This window comes from Acanthisitta chloris, unplaced genomic scaffold (genome assembly GCF_000695815.1).
Source record: "Acanthisitta chloris isolate BGI_N310 unplaced genomic scaffold, ASM69581v1 scaffold41902, whole genome shotgun sequence".
Lineage (NCBI taxonomy): Eukaryota > Metazoa > Chordata > Aves > Passeriformes > Acanthisittidae > Acanthisitta > Acanthisitta chloris.
This window is the reverse complement of record NW_008662908.1, coordinates 40,829-56,737: the sequence shown is the minus strand read 5'-3', so window position 1 is coordinate 56,737 and position 15,909 is coordinate 40,829. Positions and strand designations below refer to the sequence as shown.

At 45.9% G+C, this 15,909-nt stretch overlaps 1 protein-coding gene across 1 annotated transcript in view; it reads left to right on the top strand.

Moving 5' to 3' along the window:
* SZT2 (seizure threshold 2 homolog (mouse)) overlaps window positions 1-15,909 on the top strand; it is a 56,845-nt gene that overhangs the window by 3,728 nt on the left and 37,208 nt on the right. The window contains exons 5-15 of the mRNA XM_009070772.1: window positions 1,107-1,266; window positions 1,718-1,824; window positions 2,014-2,224; window positions 3,272-3,442; window positions 8,530-8,761; window positions 9,989-10,118; window positions 11,361-11,503; window positions 11,801-11,953; window positions 12,294-12,408; window positions 14,871-15,076; window positions 15,456-15,680. Coding sequence (XP_009069020.1) covers window positions 1,107-1,266; window positions 1,718-1,824; window positions 2,014-2,224; window positions 3,272-3,442; window positions 8,530-8,761; window positions 9,989-10,118; window positions 11,361-11,503; window positions 11,801-11,953; window positions 12,294-12,408; window positions 14,871-15,076; window positions 15,456-15,680 — 1,853 coding nt within the window. The remainder of the gene's footprint in view (window positions 1-1,106; window positions 1,267-1,717; window positions 1,825-2,013; window positions 2,225-3,271; window positions 3,443-8,529; window positions 8,762-9,988; window positions 10,119-11,360; window positions 11,504-11,800; window positions 11,954-12,293; window positions 12,409-14,870; window positions 15,077-15,455; window positions 15,681-15,909) is intronic.

The following is a 15,909-nucleotide window of genomic DNA, read 5'->3' as shown; positions in this document are numbered from 1 at the left end:
TGATGCAGTATTTCTCTCATGGCAAACTACCCTATGACTTCTATGCAAATGGGTGAAGGAGACGCTCTGGCAGGCCAGAGGGACTGGCGAGTCCTGCCACAGGCTGTGGGGTGGAGGTGGGAGGCCCCGGAGGAAGGGCAAGGACTGAAACTTTTTTTACTTTTGAAGTTGCGTTAGCTGTATCGTTGTTAACAAGTATCTGAATTTAAGGCATCTGTTAAATTAAAGTGATGGGTAGTCAGATTTTTGTCTCACAGCCACAGACTGCTCCCGTTTGCCCATAACAGAAGTTTAGTTAGTTCTAGTTTTCTTTTCACAGCTCCAATCATCTGTAGCTGTGCGAGGGAGGGTTTCTCCCATTCTTTGTATTAGCAGTAAAAATGAAGCAACATTTTATTACAGGGCTGAACTGCCAGAGCCTTCTGGGGATGATGAGGGGACTATGAACACAGTAGGTTTCTCACTGGTGTAATTATACAAATTTTAGGCTTTGCCTGGGGGATATTTTTCATAGAAGATGCAAGAGAAGCTTGTTATGCAGTGCTGATATAAACAAATGCAGACAAGGGCTGTTTGAGCAGAGTTAAAAGTATAGGCACTAGACTTTGTCCTTACAAGGCTCCTTACCCTCTCTGCTGCAGTGCTTCACAACAGACATAGCTGTCTGCCTCTCCAGTGTTTCTGGGCTGAATAGAGCAGTTTGAATAGGTGCTAAATAGCTGCAGCTTCTACTAAATGACAAGGGAAGGAAAGGTATCCACCATCTCCTTAACTGGGAACTGTTTTGCTATACGAAGGAGTTTTAGTGACCCCAAAGCATCTCATCTTTCCCCTTTTTTGAGAAATCAGCTTAGAATAAGGCTCTGAGCATGCTGTCCCTTTCCTCCATCATGAAGCAACCTTGCCCAGCAGTCCTATGGGGTTGAAATTGACCAGGACTTCCAGAGCACCTGGAAATTAAAGCTAAAAGTGGAGTCTGCGCAGGTGCTCCAGGGTTGTGGTGCCATGGGACTGTGAGACTGAAGGCTGTTTGGGAAAGTGAGAACTAGAGCTAGACTGAGGTGTGCTCTATGGGGCCTTGGGCATTTTTTTGTAAACTTTTCCAGGTGGATTTGTCACCCCTGAGCCAAGAGGGCCCTGGTGATGTGCAGGAGTCATCTGGGAGGAAGCCCAGTGTGTCTGTTGTCACTGCCGACGTTGGCCTGGTCAGCATGGTCCGGCAAGGGATCCTGGCGCTGCAGCTCCTGCCCTCCAACTCCAGCGCAGGTTGGCTGCGTCCTCGGGGTTAAGGTTTGCCCAGTTGTTTGCGAAGGGTTGTATTCCTCTTGCCTTAGGATGAGGTTAATTTTGTAAGGGCTAGTGCATGGATCCTTCTGTTAGGGATGAAATTTCACCAGTAGCTTTTACTCTCCACTCGGTAGTGGTGGGAATGGGCAGGACAATGCTGTGCCGTGTGCCAGCATTGGGGAGTTTGTGAGGAAGGACAGCTGTGACTTGCTGAGAATAGCCTGGGGTATGCAGAGCTGTGCCCTCTCTGAGTGCTTTGCTGTACCTAGTGAGGATGTTTGCCAGTTTCATAATGCCTTGGAAGCTCTAAACCATCCTGAGGATTTTCCTTCTACTTTTGCCCTGCCTAAACTTAATTTCTGGTGAATACACTGGAAGATTGATAGGTGTTTGACATGGAAGATACACTAAGATGCTGCCTTGTTTACAGGCATAATAATAATTACGGATGGTGTGACTAGTGTCCCTGATGTAGCTGTGTGCGAGACTTTACTGAACCAGCTGCGCAGTGGCACAGTGGCCTGCTCCTTTGTGCAGGTATGTCTGCTGTTACCTGGGAGTGTGAGGGCTGCTGCCCTCTGGAGGGAGGGAGGTGGGTTGTTGCTGTTGGTGTTTACCTCCAGGGGAAGAGGGACCTTCTCTGCCTGTTCGAGATCTTTACCAGCCCTCTGGCTTGCCCTCAGCACTGCTGTGCTCTCTCAGGTGTCTTCTTTATCCATCCTGTAGGTGGGAGGTGTCTACTCATATGATTGCAGCTTTGGCCACGTTCCCAATGTAGAGCTGATGAAATTCATTGCCATGGCCACTTTTGGTGCTTACCTCTCCACATGCCCTGAGCTGGATCCCCTGAGCCTGGATCTGAACGTGTATCACAAGGCATTTCTGCTGTACTCCTTTCTGCGTACTGGGGAGTCCCTGAATCCAGAGTATTACTGCGGTGAGGAATGCGCATGTCCTGCTTCCAACAGATGGATGTCTTACAGCACCTCTCTTTGGGGTGACTCTGCCAGTATTGGTTATGCTGATACTCTCCCTTGTTCCCTCTGGGCCATGCCTTCTATGGGGTCTGGGCATAATTGGTCACACAGCCTTGTCTGTGACTCTCCTCCTTGTTCCAGGAATTGGGTGCACCAGGGAAAACTAATGTCCCATTTTCCACCATTCCCTTTACTGTGGACTTAATTCAATCTGCAGTTAGGCTTGCTGTGTTGGAATTTGGAAAGGGTCAGAAGCTCTCGCCCACCCTCCCCTGCATGCTGGCTAGCTCACAGGTGGGGACATTCTGGAGAGCTTGTCCTAAGTGGGCTTGCAGACAGCAGTTTGGATTGAAAAACTGGACCCCTGAAAACCATTCCAAATGCCTCGCTTGGTAGTTATTATTCTGTGCATGTTATTATTGACTGAGAGTGTTTCAGGAGAAATTATTTACCAGTAAAACACAAAAACACCCTTTCAAACCCTGACAGTATGCTGGTGCCCTCTGCCCCTGGGTACCTTGGCAGCAGAAGCCACATAGAGTGGCTTTGAAGAGAGCTGGCCTTGGACTTGGAAATGTTGAATCTTAAAAAGATGAGTTGTTAGTGGTTTAAACTACCTTTTAGAAAGCACCTGGGAATCGAGGGTTTTCCAGAGTAACTGGTAAAGACCAAAAGCTTGCTGTGCGACTGTTGAAATAGCTGTGCAGTTTCTGCCTGTCAAGGCTAAACCTGTAACCCCAACGTGTGCCTTATCACAAAAACTGTCGCAGAGGAAGCAGAGCCTGTCACCCCACCCTGCCCCCCTCCGAGGCCTCTTGGCCACGCTGGTGAACCTGCATGCTGCGTTGCAAAATCAGGAGTGGGTGTAAGTGGTGCCTAAAGGATGTACTGTTCTTCAGGCCAGCGAGTGCTCCTGGCAGCTTTTGTGAAAGACTTTGAGAGTCCTGTTGCTGTAGGATGAGGCTCAGGAGATAATCTCTCACAAACACCATCTCTGCCATTTGCAGTGTCCCAGCACAGACTGTTCAATGAGCACCTGGTGTCTGCAAGCAGCAACCCTGCGCTGGCGATGCGGAGGAAGAAGCACACTGAGAAGGAGGTGCATGCTGACCTCGTGAGCATCGTTTCGGTTCGGCTGCGCGAGGGCTACAGCATCCGTGAGGTCAACATCACAAAAGGTGACTGCTGCATTGAGGGCGGAAGACTCGGATAGGACTCTGTTCTCAACTGATTAGAGGAAAGTAGAGGGTCTGTCATCTCAGAGTGGCTGGGGGGGGGGGGGGGGGGGGGAATTTTCCCAAAACTGTTTTCATGAATAGTTGCCTAATGCAGGACTCTCTGGTATTCTTGTGCAGTTATGCACTGGGCTCATGCTCTGTGGCTGTAAGTGCTTGAGGAGGGACAGTCAGTGACTCTCGTATCTTGGGCATGAGTCCCTGCAGTTGCAGAGAAACTAGTGACAGAACTTGGGTATGCAGAGTTTTCTGGGATTTTGTCTGTATTTCTCCTTTTTTTCATCCCTTTCTAGTCCTTTGCTAGATGCACTCTGAAATAGTTGAGCCCTTTAGTGCAACAGAGTTAATGCCTCCAAATTACAGTCTTCCAAAGGAAAAAATTGGGTGAAACAAGGATATTGTTAGGTGAAAATGCCAGATCAGTCATGACCATGACCAGTTCTAGAAGACTATAAAGCCTTCCAGTGCTCCTGTTCTCTTATCTGACTCGCTAGAGGTTATGGTACCTGGAGTGTGAGAACTGGCTGCGAAGTAGGGACCTTGAGGGGTTTGAGTATCCTAAGGAGTGCCAGGAAATCCTGCCTAACTTTCCATCTCCAGCAGTCACTAGTGGTAGTACTTTAACTGAAGGGGAGATGAAAGAATCCAAATGGGAGCTTATTAGTACACATAATATGTTTTATATCAGAGAATCAGAGGCTGTGATATAACTCCAAAATCATTCCAAACTTGCCGCGTGATGTTTTCTATGCATTTACTGTGGTCTGCCTTAAAACCATGTAAATACCTTATGCCACTTCTCTGCAAGGAAGATTGTCCCAGAGCTTCATTGCTCTCTCTAGCTTCCTTTCTAAACTCACTGAGACCAAATTAGACCTGTGTAACTTTATTGTCTTTAATTAAAGTTTATCATCCTTCTGTGGCTTGCCCAAATGTATTTAAGAATATTGTCTTTCTCCTTGTAACCTCCCTTTTGGCAGGTTAAGCAAGCCAATATTTCACCTTTCCTTCTTTAGGGCAGGCTTCCTGGTTTTGTTTATTCAGGTTAATAGCACTTATTTTTTTCCCTTCAGTTGTTCTCTTTCCACAGTTTGGTCTCATATTTCTCCAAACAGTTGATAAGAGTGTTGTAAATGTGATTTTATTAGTGCCCTGGTCAGCAATGCCAGTCATTCCCTGCTTCTGAAGTAAAGTACCAGATCTGATAGACCTCAGGAATCACATGAGCTTTCTCCATGATTGCATTGCTTTGTTAGCACAGAAATCCCTAAATCTTTCATGCACCTTTTCTTCCAGCTGATGAGTCCTTAGACATGTTTTCTGGGGTTTGTTTGTTTAGTAGTCCCTAAGTGTGCTGTCCCTCACATGATAGTACTCTTAAGTTCAGCTCGCTCAGCTCGCCTTGCTGTTCCTGTGTGATGACTGGGAATTGCAGTTCTTTTGCCTTGATGCTTTTTCCAAACTGAATGGATCTAAACCATTTTTTTGGGGAAGTTTGCTAACAATCATATTACGTGGGATAATTTCTAAAGTTGGTTTTCCAGGAATCTCCCTAATTTCTTGTTTCAGGAGTTTTCTGTTAAAAGTAACTATCTGTGAAAGTTTCCCAGGGAGACAGCTGTCCTGGCGATGTCTGGGGATTGCTTTCACTACCAGAGGTGTGGCATGAGATCCTTCTCTTAAATCCAGGCAGATTAGATCTGTGGCACTCTCCTTGTCTAGGAATATCTGTGAAACAGTCTGACAAGTCAGTTCCTGTCCACACTGTGTCTTTTATCCTTCTGTGCACCAGTTCACTTACAGCTTGAACAGTGCTGGATAAAGAGCCTTTCTCTTTAATCTGGCAGCAGTGGTGAAGTGCTCTTGGTGACTGTGTGGTCCTATATTGAAATGCTGGAAGAGCAATCACGAGGTGTGAATCATTCAAAAAGCGGTCAGACAAGTTCCCATTGTATCATTTTGCACAAAGGTGTAGCTACAACCTCTGGGTCAGGATATTGTAAAGCAGCAAGTTCCTGTACTCTGGAGGAATGTGTCAGAAATATCACCACATGTTCACTGTGCTCCCTGCACTTTCCTCTAGATATCTTCCTGGTGCCTTTTAGCCCTTGGAATACTAAATGAATTGGTCTTCCGTTTTTACAAGAGCACGGAGCAGAAGAGCATCTGCACTGGATCAGTTACCTTCTGCGGTGAATAGCTATGGGCAGGTGCACAGAAAGGAGTAAGAATAGGGTAAACATACATGATAATCTCCTTTCTCCTTCCTTTTTCCTTCCCTTTGAGCAGTCTATAGATCTTTGCAGCTCAGGGACTCCCTGAGCCAGAAATACTTTCTGTGTATTTTTTAGGGGGAATTTAAAAATGAAATGTCAGAGGTATCAAAAACACAGTGTGTATTTCTATGCCAACCTTCAGAATAGTAGGAGATAATGTTACTTATACTTTGGAAAGGCTGAATACTCTGGGGAGTTGCTGTCTGTGATCAGAAAAATTGTTGAGCTAACATGCTGAAGTAGAATTTACAAAAGATCCAAGACATTTAGACATTTAGCACTGCCTTTGCTAAGAAAAAGCATGTTTGGCTAATCAGAGGTCTCCGGGCCATTCTTCAGAGAAGAACAAAGAACAGTTAATTAACCTGGATTACCAAAACTTGCAAACTGAGGGCTGTTAAGGAGCCAGCTGGCTGTGAAGCAAGAGGAAAAGAGTGCAGTTGTGGACTTTGACACTGTTGCTTTTCTCTTTCACTTTGCCAAAGGCAAAATGAAATAAATAGCTAGCTTTGTGCTCAGAGTTGCCTGGAGAGGTTGTTTGTGATATTTATAAGTGCTCTGGTTACCCTCACTGTTTGATTTTTTAGATATTTAGGTGTTTGGAAGGCAACCATGGTTAGTTAGGAATACAGAAGTGCTTGTGAAAGGGGAAGGATCGGAAAGTATGGAACAGAGTGAAGCTGTGGGGCCATGGTTGTAACAGAGTGCAGCTCTTTTCCTCCTTCTTTCAGGGACAGTGTCGGGATTTCTCCCTCTAACAGAAAACAATAATTCTCACTGACCATTTTGTGTTAAGGAGAGCCTGGATGACATATTTCAAAATGTCCTCTTCCTCTGTGAATCTGTCCAGCACCAAAAATGTCTGGGCATTAGCTGGCCAGTGAGAGTGGCTATTCTCAGTGTCAGGAACTGGGAAGATGAAGTGAGATTTCTGAAGTAACAGAACTGGATTTGATGAAGGAAATTAAAGCAGCAAAAACCTTTATTAGCTATAAAGTCAAGAACCAGAAGTTTGCAGTAAGAAAAAGCTGGAGGTTCATCTGACTTCAAACTAAGTCAATATTTTGCCTGTGTTTTTAGTTTTGCTTGTGTGGGATCCTAGGATTGAAGCCAGGATGACTAATGGAAACAGAGGTGGATGTTGGAAATATTTTCACTAATGATCTGAGCAAAAATGTAGGAATTTACTTATCATGTTTGCTGTTGATGAAATAGAAAGGTTTTATTATGAGAACTAAAATATTGTGCAGAAAGCAGTGGGTGAGCCCTAAAGCAATGAGTGAGGTGACAGTATGAAATAGAAAGAGAGGAATTTATAAATTCTTGTTTAGCCTCTCCGATAAACTAGGCAATCTTCACAGGAAACAAGAGATGGTACAAACCTGGCAAATGCATTTATAGTAACACAAAACACCAATTGTGGAAAATAGTAGTGACTTTAAATAAAATCCTAGTAATCCCTCAGGTGATGTGCAGATGAAATATAATACACACATTTGATCATCTTGGTTCAGGAAAGATGAATTTTTGAGGTGCAGGAAGATCTGGGACTATTGAAGGGAATGTGTTCTGAAACTGGGTAAGGATTTCTTAGTGTTGTGGGAATGAAGCTTCTCAGAATAAAAATAATTTAATCACAAGAACAACCAAGCATGAATTTGGCATGTACTCTGGAAGGTTTCTTATAAACATTGGCTAGAGAAGAGTACTCTGAGGGAGCCTCCCAGCAGGGACCGTGGGAGCAAAAAAGTGGAGCATAATCAGCCTGTGAATGGAATGGCAGGATGTGCCTCTGACAGCAGCAAATGCAACTCTGCAGGAAACATAGGATCCAGGCTGATGATCTGTTCGGACGGTTTCCAGCACATCCAATCACTTATCACACAAATGCTGCAAGTCTGGTGAACTATAGAGCAGGCTGAACATAGAATAGATGATTGAGCAGCTGAAATCGCAGCGTGGCCCTGTTACAGAAAGTCATGTGTTTCCCTGGGATGTTTCATTACAAATACACTTGCACAGTCAGCAGGAGTGTGACAGTTTTCTGCTCTTTTGGCTCAGTGAGGCTTGCTGTCAGGTGTTTGTGTTAATCTTGCTAGAGATACAATGGCCTGCTTAAAGGAAAAGGTAAAAGTGAACAGTTTTAGAATAGGTGGATATTCAGTCTTAACACCTTAACTTTGGGAGGAGAAGGTAAACATAGTGAAAAGCTTTGGTGCTTGAAGTTCTAGATTACATGAGATACAGTCTGTGCAGGATGAATGGTGGTTAATTCAAGAATTGGGCCTCACCTTCCAGGTTGTTTACAGTCTGTGCCTATCATGTCCACATGTCCATGTTTCTGTGATGGGATAGATTTAACTCTGCACAGTGTGGATGAGAAAGCTTTATAGCTTAACGGCCTTGCTCATCTGTGCACAGCAACAGTTTTCTTGGAAGCAAAGATGTAGCTGTGAAGAAGAGAGCCCATTGCAAATGTCAGCACCTCCTCTGAGTTTCAGTTGCCTTCTCTTATGTAGATAGTACATGTACATTTAAAGAACTGAGAACTCTTCACCAAATGCTACTGTGCAAGTGAAGCCTCCCTGTTGGAGGGGGGAGAGAGTGACTTCAGGTAAAGCAAACAATTGTTAGATTACTTTGTTCCTCTCATAGTGATCAAACAATCTCATGGTATTTGGGAATCCCTGGTAGAGGTAAAGCTCAGATATGTACTGAACAAGCACCTGAACTTACTCTACTGCTCCTTTGCAGGTGGGTCTCAGCTGGAGGTAAAATTAGTGCTGCTTTGGAAGCATAACATGAGGATTGAGTATTTGGCTGTGACACCCTGGCCCCTGGACCCATCAAAGCGCAGCACATGGGTGGAAGTGACCATGGAGGGAAGCTATGACATTTTGCATGACATCAGTTGCACCATGAGGAAACCTATCACCAGTCTGTACCGCACTACAGTCATCCGGCGCTTCTGGAACACCTTGCAGAGGTGAGCTGGACTATCCCCAGCAGTTTCCAGTGTCCAGTGTAACTTAGTAATTTCTTCCTTGGCATGCTAGGACATGGTTATGCAGCTGGCCATCCCAACCGAGGGTCCAAAAGGAATGTGCTCTAAGGAAGGGGAATGACTGGCAACAAGCTTGCTGTGTAGCCAAGGAAAGGACTTGAACTAGCCTGTGACCTGGTTTGTAAAAATGCTTCATGGTGACCATATTGCTGCTCCCAAATCCTGATCCTGTGATGCAAACCTTACCTCTGACTGCCATCCCATGGAGGTCATGTGTTCTTACAGCACACCCTTGCAGCTGTGCTACATGGTCACACTGGGAGCAGCAAACACCTCATGTCTCTAGGGCTGAAGGTTATAGCCATTTCTGGCCAGGCTGACTGTTATTCCCTGCTATTTGGCAGATTCCTTTTCTAGCACTTTGTTTCCAGCTCTGATCATCCTCCTTATATATTTGACTGTTACACTGGAAGCCCTTAATATGCTCTTTGCAATCAGGCCTTGAATCCCAGCATTGCCTGATGTGCTGACAGAAGTACAATTTAATATGAACAACACAACAAAACAACACAAATGCAACAGTAAGTAACCTGACAGAGTCAGAAAATAACCTGACAGAGTCAGAAAGTAACCTGACACCCTGTCAGTCAGGGTGTAGTAGTAGTCTGATTAAATGGTGGCTGCAGTCCTCCTGGAGTGATGGGTTTGTTGGAGCAGTGATCCCGCAGATCCGGTTCTCTCCTGAAGGTCCAGCAGCAGCTCTTGTCCTCTGGGAATCCAGCAGGCAAAGGGCTCTCTGTGCTGGTCCAAACCCCAGTTATATCCCTGAGAGCATGTTTGGCTCCCCACCCCTGGGGTGAGTCACCTCACCACGGGCCAAGGCGATGAGGATCACTGGGAGGATGTGCCATACATGGGTCCTTGACAGCCTGTTAATCAGAGACAGCCCCCTGAGGGAGCCATCAGGATTGCCCTGAGGACAGGGTGATAACGATCAGTGCCCCACCTGCTTTAACAGCTTGTGGAGATGATAATAGAATACATACCCTGGATACCCCCCACACTGCAACCCAGGACACCTGAGAAAGCCCTGTTGGTGTAGGTGGCCTCCCAGAACATAGGGAGTTCTGTGTGTGCAGGCCCTGGGCTGACTGGGGCAGCAAGGAGGAGAACGTGGGCTTTTGTGGCTAACTGCCTCTTCTTTTTCAGCATCAACCAGACAGATCAGATGCTGGTTCATCTGCAGTCTTTTGATACAGTCCCAGAACACTTCACCATTCCTGAGAGCACCAAGAATGGGGTGCCCCTCTTCTACATCCCCCCAGGCTCCACCACTCCGGTATGTTCCCTCTCTCTACTGTTTCATGTGGGGCAGGTTTTTTCTGCCTATTCTGTCTTGTACCAGTGGACGCTGAGTCTCAAGAGGCAGTGAAGATCCTCTGTAACTCTCCAGCTTTATCTCTTGTGCTTTGTCCTGCTCAGTAAGAGAGTTCAGGTGCAATGCAGTGAACATCTCATACCATACATTTTCCGCTCTGAGACATCATCCTATGTCTTTGTTGCTACAACCCAACATCAAGTCTCCTAAGTGTGCTGTGAAGCCTTCTCTTGTAGTGATGTGATATGTGAGACTGATGGGGAGGCTGACATGCTTACTTTAGCTGTGCTTTTTCAGTGGATACCTCATATGTGTGGAGTGCTGCTGGCAGTCTTGTGCCCTGGTGATGTAGCTCAGTACTGTCAGGTGAAGGTACAGGATGTGCTGAATAGTGTTTAATAGGCTCATTGCTTTAAGCACTCATGTGGAAGGTGCAAGAAGGATACTTGTCATCTGCACAACAGAAACTAAACAAAACATGAGCTAATAGTTTCCACTGCAAAATTCAAACTCATTGAAGCTTACTGAGCCAGCATATTATCTGCTCCCTGCTGCCAGTGTCCTTGACATTGATGGAAGAGGACTAGCAGCTATTAAAGCTAGGGTAGCTTTAACTTAGGAGAACTATCCCTCTAATTTTATTGTTTAAGTCCTTCTTTAGGTTTGCCTAGTATGTTTTCCCTATGTAGGGTTTTGTATCCCACAGTATATCTGGAGCGTCCTGTCTTGTGGCTAACCACCACTGTATTTCTATGTCAGCAGAGTTGCTATAGTTGGTGAAATCACAGTGTTACCATACAAACATAGTAGAGTTGCCCAATGCCACCCATTCTGGCACCCTATTTGCATGAGCACTCTCAGATGAGTAATCCCAGTGTTTAATTGCTTTGCTGACACAAGCCATATATCCCCCTCTCAATCAGAGAGCACGCCATTACATATGCCATCTTTTTCATGGTTGATTTACTTGATGCTAAGTAGTTAAATTCCTAATTAACTTGGCATTTCAGGAACCCGGTTTATTTTTGCTTACATTGTACTGCCTGTTTCAATGTGAACACACTTACTCTGCTCAGAGGAAGTTACTCAAAGCCAGGAATGTGGCCTTCTATGCCTACACAGCTCAGCTGCTAGAGAAATTCCTGCTCTCTATGGGTGGAACGGGACACTTTCTGGCTGAATATTGTCCTGTCATTTTCTCAGGTGCTATCCCTGCAGCACAGTGGGTCTGACTCGAGCCATTCCCAGTTTGCCTCCTACTGGAAGCCTATCCTTTCCATGGATGCCAACTTCTGGCAGAGGTGGCTGCACATGCATCGTATAGTCATCCTTCTGGAGCATGACACGTATGTAATGAGCAGAACTGAGCTAATGTGTGCAGTATGGGTCAGCCTGGGAAAGCAGGGTGTCCAGTTCAGTCCAGTTGCAGAGTTGCAACCGTCTTGCAGGTGCCTATGGCCACCCAGGGAATGTGGCTCTCGCCAACAGGCACAGGTAGGGGAGGTGCTTGTGCATTGGCTGCTGTGGAGCTGCTGATATACCAGTCAGAAGATGAGTTGGAATGGATTTAGCAACATCTCTGTGGGTTTTGGGGGAAGAAGAGAAACCATGGTTCTGAAATGACTTTCTGCCCCACCCTGCAGGCCTGTGCCCAAGCACCTGCACACACCAGGCAATAATGGTCGCTACAGCACCATCCAGTGCCGCATCTCCCACTCGGCACTCACCTCCCTGCTCCGGGACTGGAGCAGCTTTGTGCTGGTCGAGGGCTACTCCTACGTCAAGCTGATACACGGGTGAGTGGCTCTGAAACAGTCCTGTGTGGGCAATCGGGCATGTGGCCAGACCAGAGATGTAGATAGACGGGTACATGGTGATGGGCCTGAAGCAGATGCCTAGAGGAGAAGATAAGAACAGACAAGTGGGTATGAAATCCTGTGATTTCTGAACTGCTGCTGCTCTGTTCTGGGCACAGCCCAGAGGGAGAGGGAAGCCAGCTGGGGTGTTTCTACATGCTGGAACTGCCATGTGTTGCTGCCAGGTTGTGTGGACTATTGAGCTCTGCGGACTTGGCCTGACACAACAGAGCAGCAAGATCCATGCTATTTCAGCCCTGTCTTAATCCCTCCTCTCTAGCTCTGAGGACCTTACACCTTCCTCATTTTATGTGGTACGGATCATCTCCAAAGCTCCCTGCATGGTTCTCCGGCTGGGGTTCCCCATTGGCACACCTGCACAGGCCAGGAACAAGGTGAGAGCTGGCTGCCTGCTTCGTGGGGTAGGAGCAGAGCAGGAAGTTCTGGATGTGAAAATAAAGGCTAGATCACAGGTGACACTGTGGGCAGGTGCCTTCTAATAAGTAACTACTATGTTAAAGCTTATGTGGGTGTGAATCTGTTGTAACAGAAGGGGTCAGTTTGGACAAACTTTCTGTGTTTAGTCTGTGGAAGACCTAAACCCAAGGACTCAAAGATAATAGAATAGTTGGTCACATGGATGTTTTTCCCACTGCTTAATTCAACCACGGGCTCGAAATGACTCAAAGGTTATCTGGTCTATCCTTGTGACCAAAGCACAATCAATACCATCTGTCAAGAATAGCAGATACTTGTCTGACTCATCTCTAAAGACCTCGGTGATGGATGTACTACATGTTCCCTGGGCTACCTGTTCCAGTATGTGGTGAATTGCTTATGTATATTGAATCTCTTGGACAGGAAGGACTTAAGAGTTAAAATGCAAACAGGGAGAGAAAACAATTAATACCCAGGAAATGTTTTCAGGAGATAAAATACTGCTAGACAGACCTAATAACCTTTTTGTATCAAAAGAAATGGGGCTGCCCTTCTCAGATGCAGAAGGTGGAGTTACTGTGTAGGCTGTTTCTCCAACACTAATGGCTAAGGCAAGCCGTGAGTGTTCCTAAGTAAAACATAAGTATATGAAAGATGTCCTGCTATTAAACTATGTGAACCTTTATAAATGAGGTTTATCATTGAATCTAGATATTTTATCTTCCTGAAAGAAGTCTTTGGTTTCTCTAACTTAGATTTAGTGTTAGAGATTAGTCTGAGGAGAAGCTGACAAACATAGGAAGGGCCATCTCTTTCTGAGATAATGAACCCAGATAACATTAAATGCTCTGACACTCTGGAGGATCTGCCCTTTTATGTCTTCATGGAATCCAGGGTTTGGGCACTGGTTGCTGGGCCAACATGTGGGCTGGTAATGCCAAGTGACAGCTTTTCTGAAGGAGTTCCCTCTGGCAGGTCAAAGTTAATACCTATTTTGTGAAGAAGGTGTGAGACAGGCACCATACCCTGCAGCTGTGGGCAAGCTCCAGATCATTGCAGCAGAGCTGTATGTAGATCACCATGTTTGGGTTTTTTCCCTGCCATGGGGCTGACTAACTACTCAGTGTGGAAGATGGGAGTAGAACTTAGCCCACTTTGTTTAAGGGAAAGGGAGTTTTATGCTGAGCTATTCAAGTTTCCAATGTTGAAGGGAAGGAAAAGCACTTGGTACAGTCTGACTTTTATAAAGCTTTTGGTGAGACTTCCTATAGGGCACAGCTGTAGAACTGGAGTAGGAATGGGGTGTTATAAGCCACAAACTGTCTTGGGGAACAAGGCAAGGAAGTTGAAAAAATGCTCTGTTCTCATCACAGCAGAGCTGTTTGTGGTTTTCCCAATGTTTAGGTGAAGGGTAGGGAACTCATGTGCAGAAAGGTATCAGGTAATGAGCTGGGAAAATGTGCAGGTGGCACAAAGCTATTTTAACTCATGTGCTTTAGAGACACATAAGCAGCACAATGGTGTCTGGACGCCAGTATTGATAGCTGGAAAATAGTGCACGTTGGATTTCGGAGCTTAAGCACCATCAGTGATTCTGTGATATCAACATAAAACCACAGAAGGGACCCAAGAGGCAACATAGTGCAGAATTAGTGCACTAATTAGTGTTGAGAAGGGAGATGGGAAGCTGCTGTTCTTCCATTTGCCTACAATGGTGATAGAAATTGAAACATGTTGAACAAATATCATGAAAAGAAACCTAACCATGCAAATTTCAAAGAAAACACTGGGGTATTGTAGGAATCAGGTGCTGGTGTGGGTAGAACTACATTCAGAGCTGCTAAAAGCTAAAAAGAGTAATCAGGAAGTCAGTGTGAAAGTGTCTTGGAAAAAATTAACCTAAAAAATAACCTAAGCTCCTGAAACCTTTTACCATAAAGGTTTGAAACATGAACATGATAGTAGTGGAATACATAAGACAGAGCCAGACTGTTCCCACAGCTGATATGGACTAGTTTACATTTACTGTAGGCTGTTGAGGAAAGGAGGAGGGAAGAATGAGGGTGGGTGCTCAGACTGCTGCTGTGGAGGAGCTGGCATCCAGTTAATTTGGTTTTCATCTGAGTTTTGGAAGGTGATTTCTTCAACCTTGAACTTGTCTTTGGGATTTTTTTTTACTTATCTTTTGCTTTTAAAAATATTTGTAATTGTTAAAATGTGGACCAAAGAGCCTTGTGTCATCTTGATCTTGGTCTTGCTAGTGCCTCAGAAGTAAAATGACCTTTAACTCCTGCTCTTCTGTATATTCAAGGAGTGTTCTATTCCTTTTACTTATGCTCTTGTTCTAGAAGCTTGTTTTGAGTAGCTTATGTCTCCGGACACAGGTGGTCATGTTTACCTTTTGTTTTTGCCATGACAGATAGTGGAGGAGTTACGGGACCGCATCTTGCAGCTGCGCTTTCCCCACAGGGTCCAGAGCAAGGAGGCAACTCCAAAAGCAAAGAGGAAAATGTTTGGCAGTAGTTCTCCCTCCAAGTCTCCACCTGTGGCTGGGGCCCAGTCAGCCCTCTCAGACAGACCTTGCCTTGTTGTGCTGCACAAACCATTGGAGAAGCTGCTCATCAGGTAGTTATGGGAGATCCAGGCCATCAGCACAGCCTTCTTGCCCTGGGAAGTGGGAAGGAAGAGGATCTGTGGATGGTGCTGCCAGTTGCAGCTGCAAAGCTAGTGCTTCTTGGGGTGGGTTTGGGTTGCGTGGCTGTGACTTGCAGCACAGGTTTTTGCTGGACAGGCGGATCTGTTACTCCACATTAAATACGATGTAGAAGTAAATTCAGTTATTTTGCTATCGAGTTATTGCTGTCCTGGGCCAGCCGTGTTCTGCTGCTGGAGGACTCTGTCCTGGGCCCAGTGAGTGGGCTGTGAATCCAGACAGCTCTGGCCCTGAGCAGAAAAAACCTACATTTTTTCCACCTCAGCACACCACACTTCTGCCCTCTCTTAGGTATGAGAAGCTGCCTTCTGACTATCGAGCCCCCTTTATTCTCAACCTGGAGCACCCCCCGGTGTCTGGTCCACTCACTATGGTGGCCAATCGTACTGCCTCGTCCACCCTGGCCTCGCTGTCCCGCTACTTCTATCACCAGCGTTGGATCTGGAGTGTTCAGTCGGGGCTGGCACCAGCTGTGCCTATCACTGCTGTAGCCCAGCTCCTGTCCACACTCACAGAGTAAGTTGCACACCTGGACAGGGGTGTTTTCTCCAGCTTGTCCTCAGGATGCAGAGAAAGCAGAGGGGGATCTGAGGCCTTATTATAGGCAATAGTTGAAGCTGCTGTGCAGAGGGTTTTAGTCCTGTACATAGCTTCTATAGCCACTTGGGTCAGTGCTTTACCCGGTTCTGCAGCTGCAGTTGAGGAAAACTAGAGTACAGGAAAACATACAGAAGGGCAAGAGGCA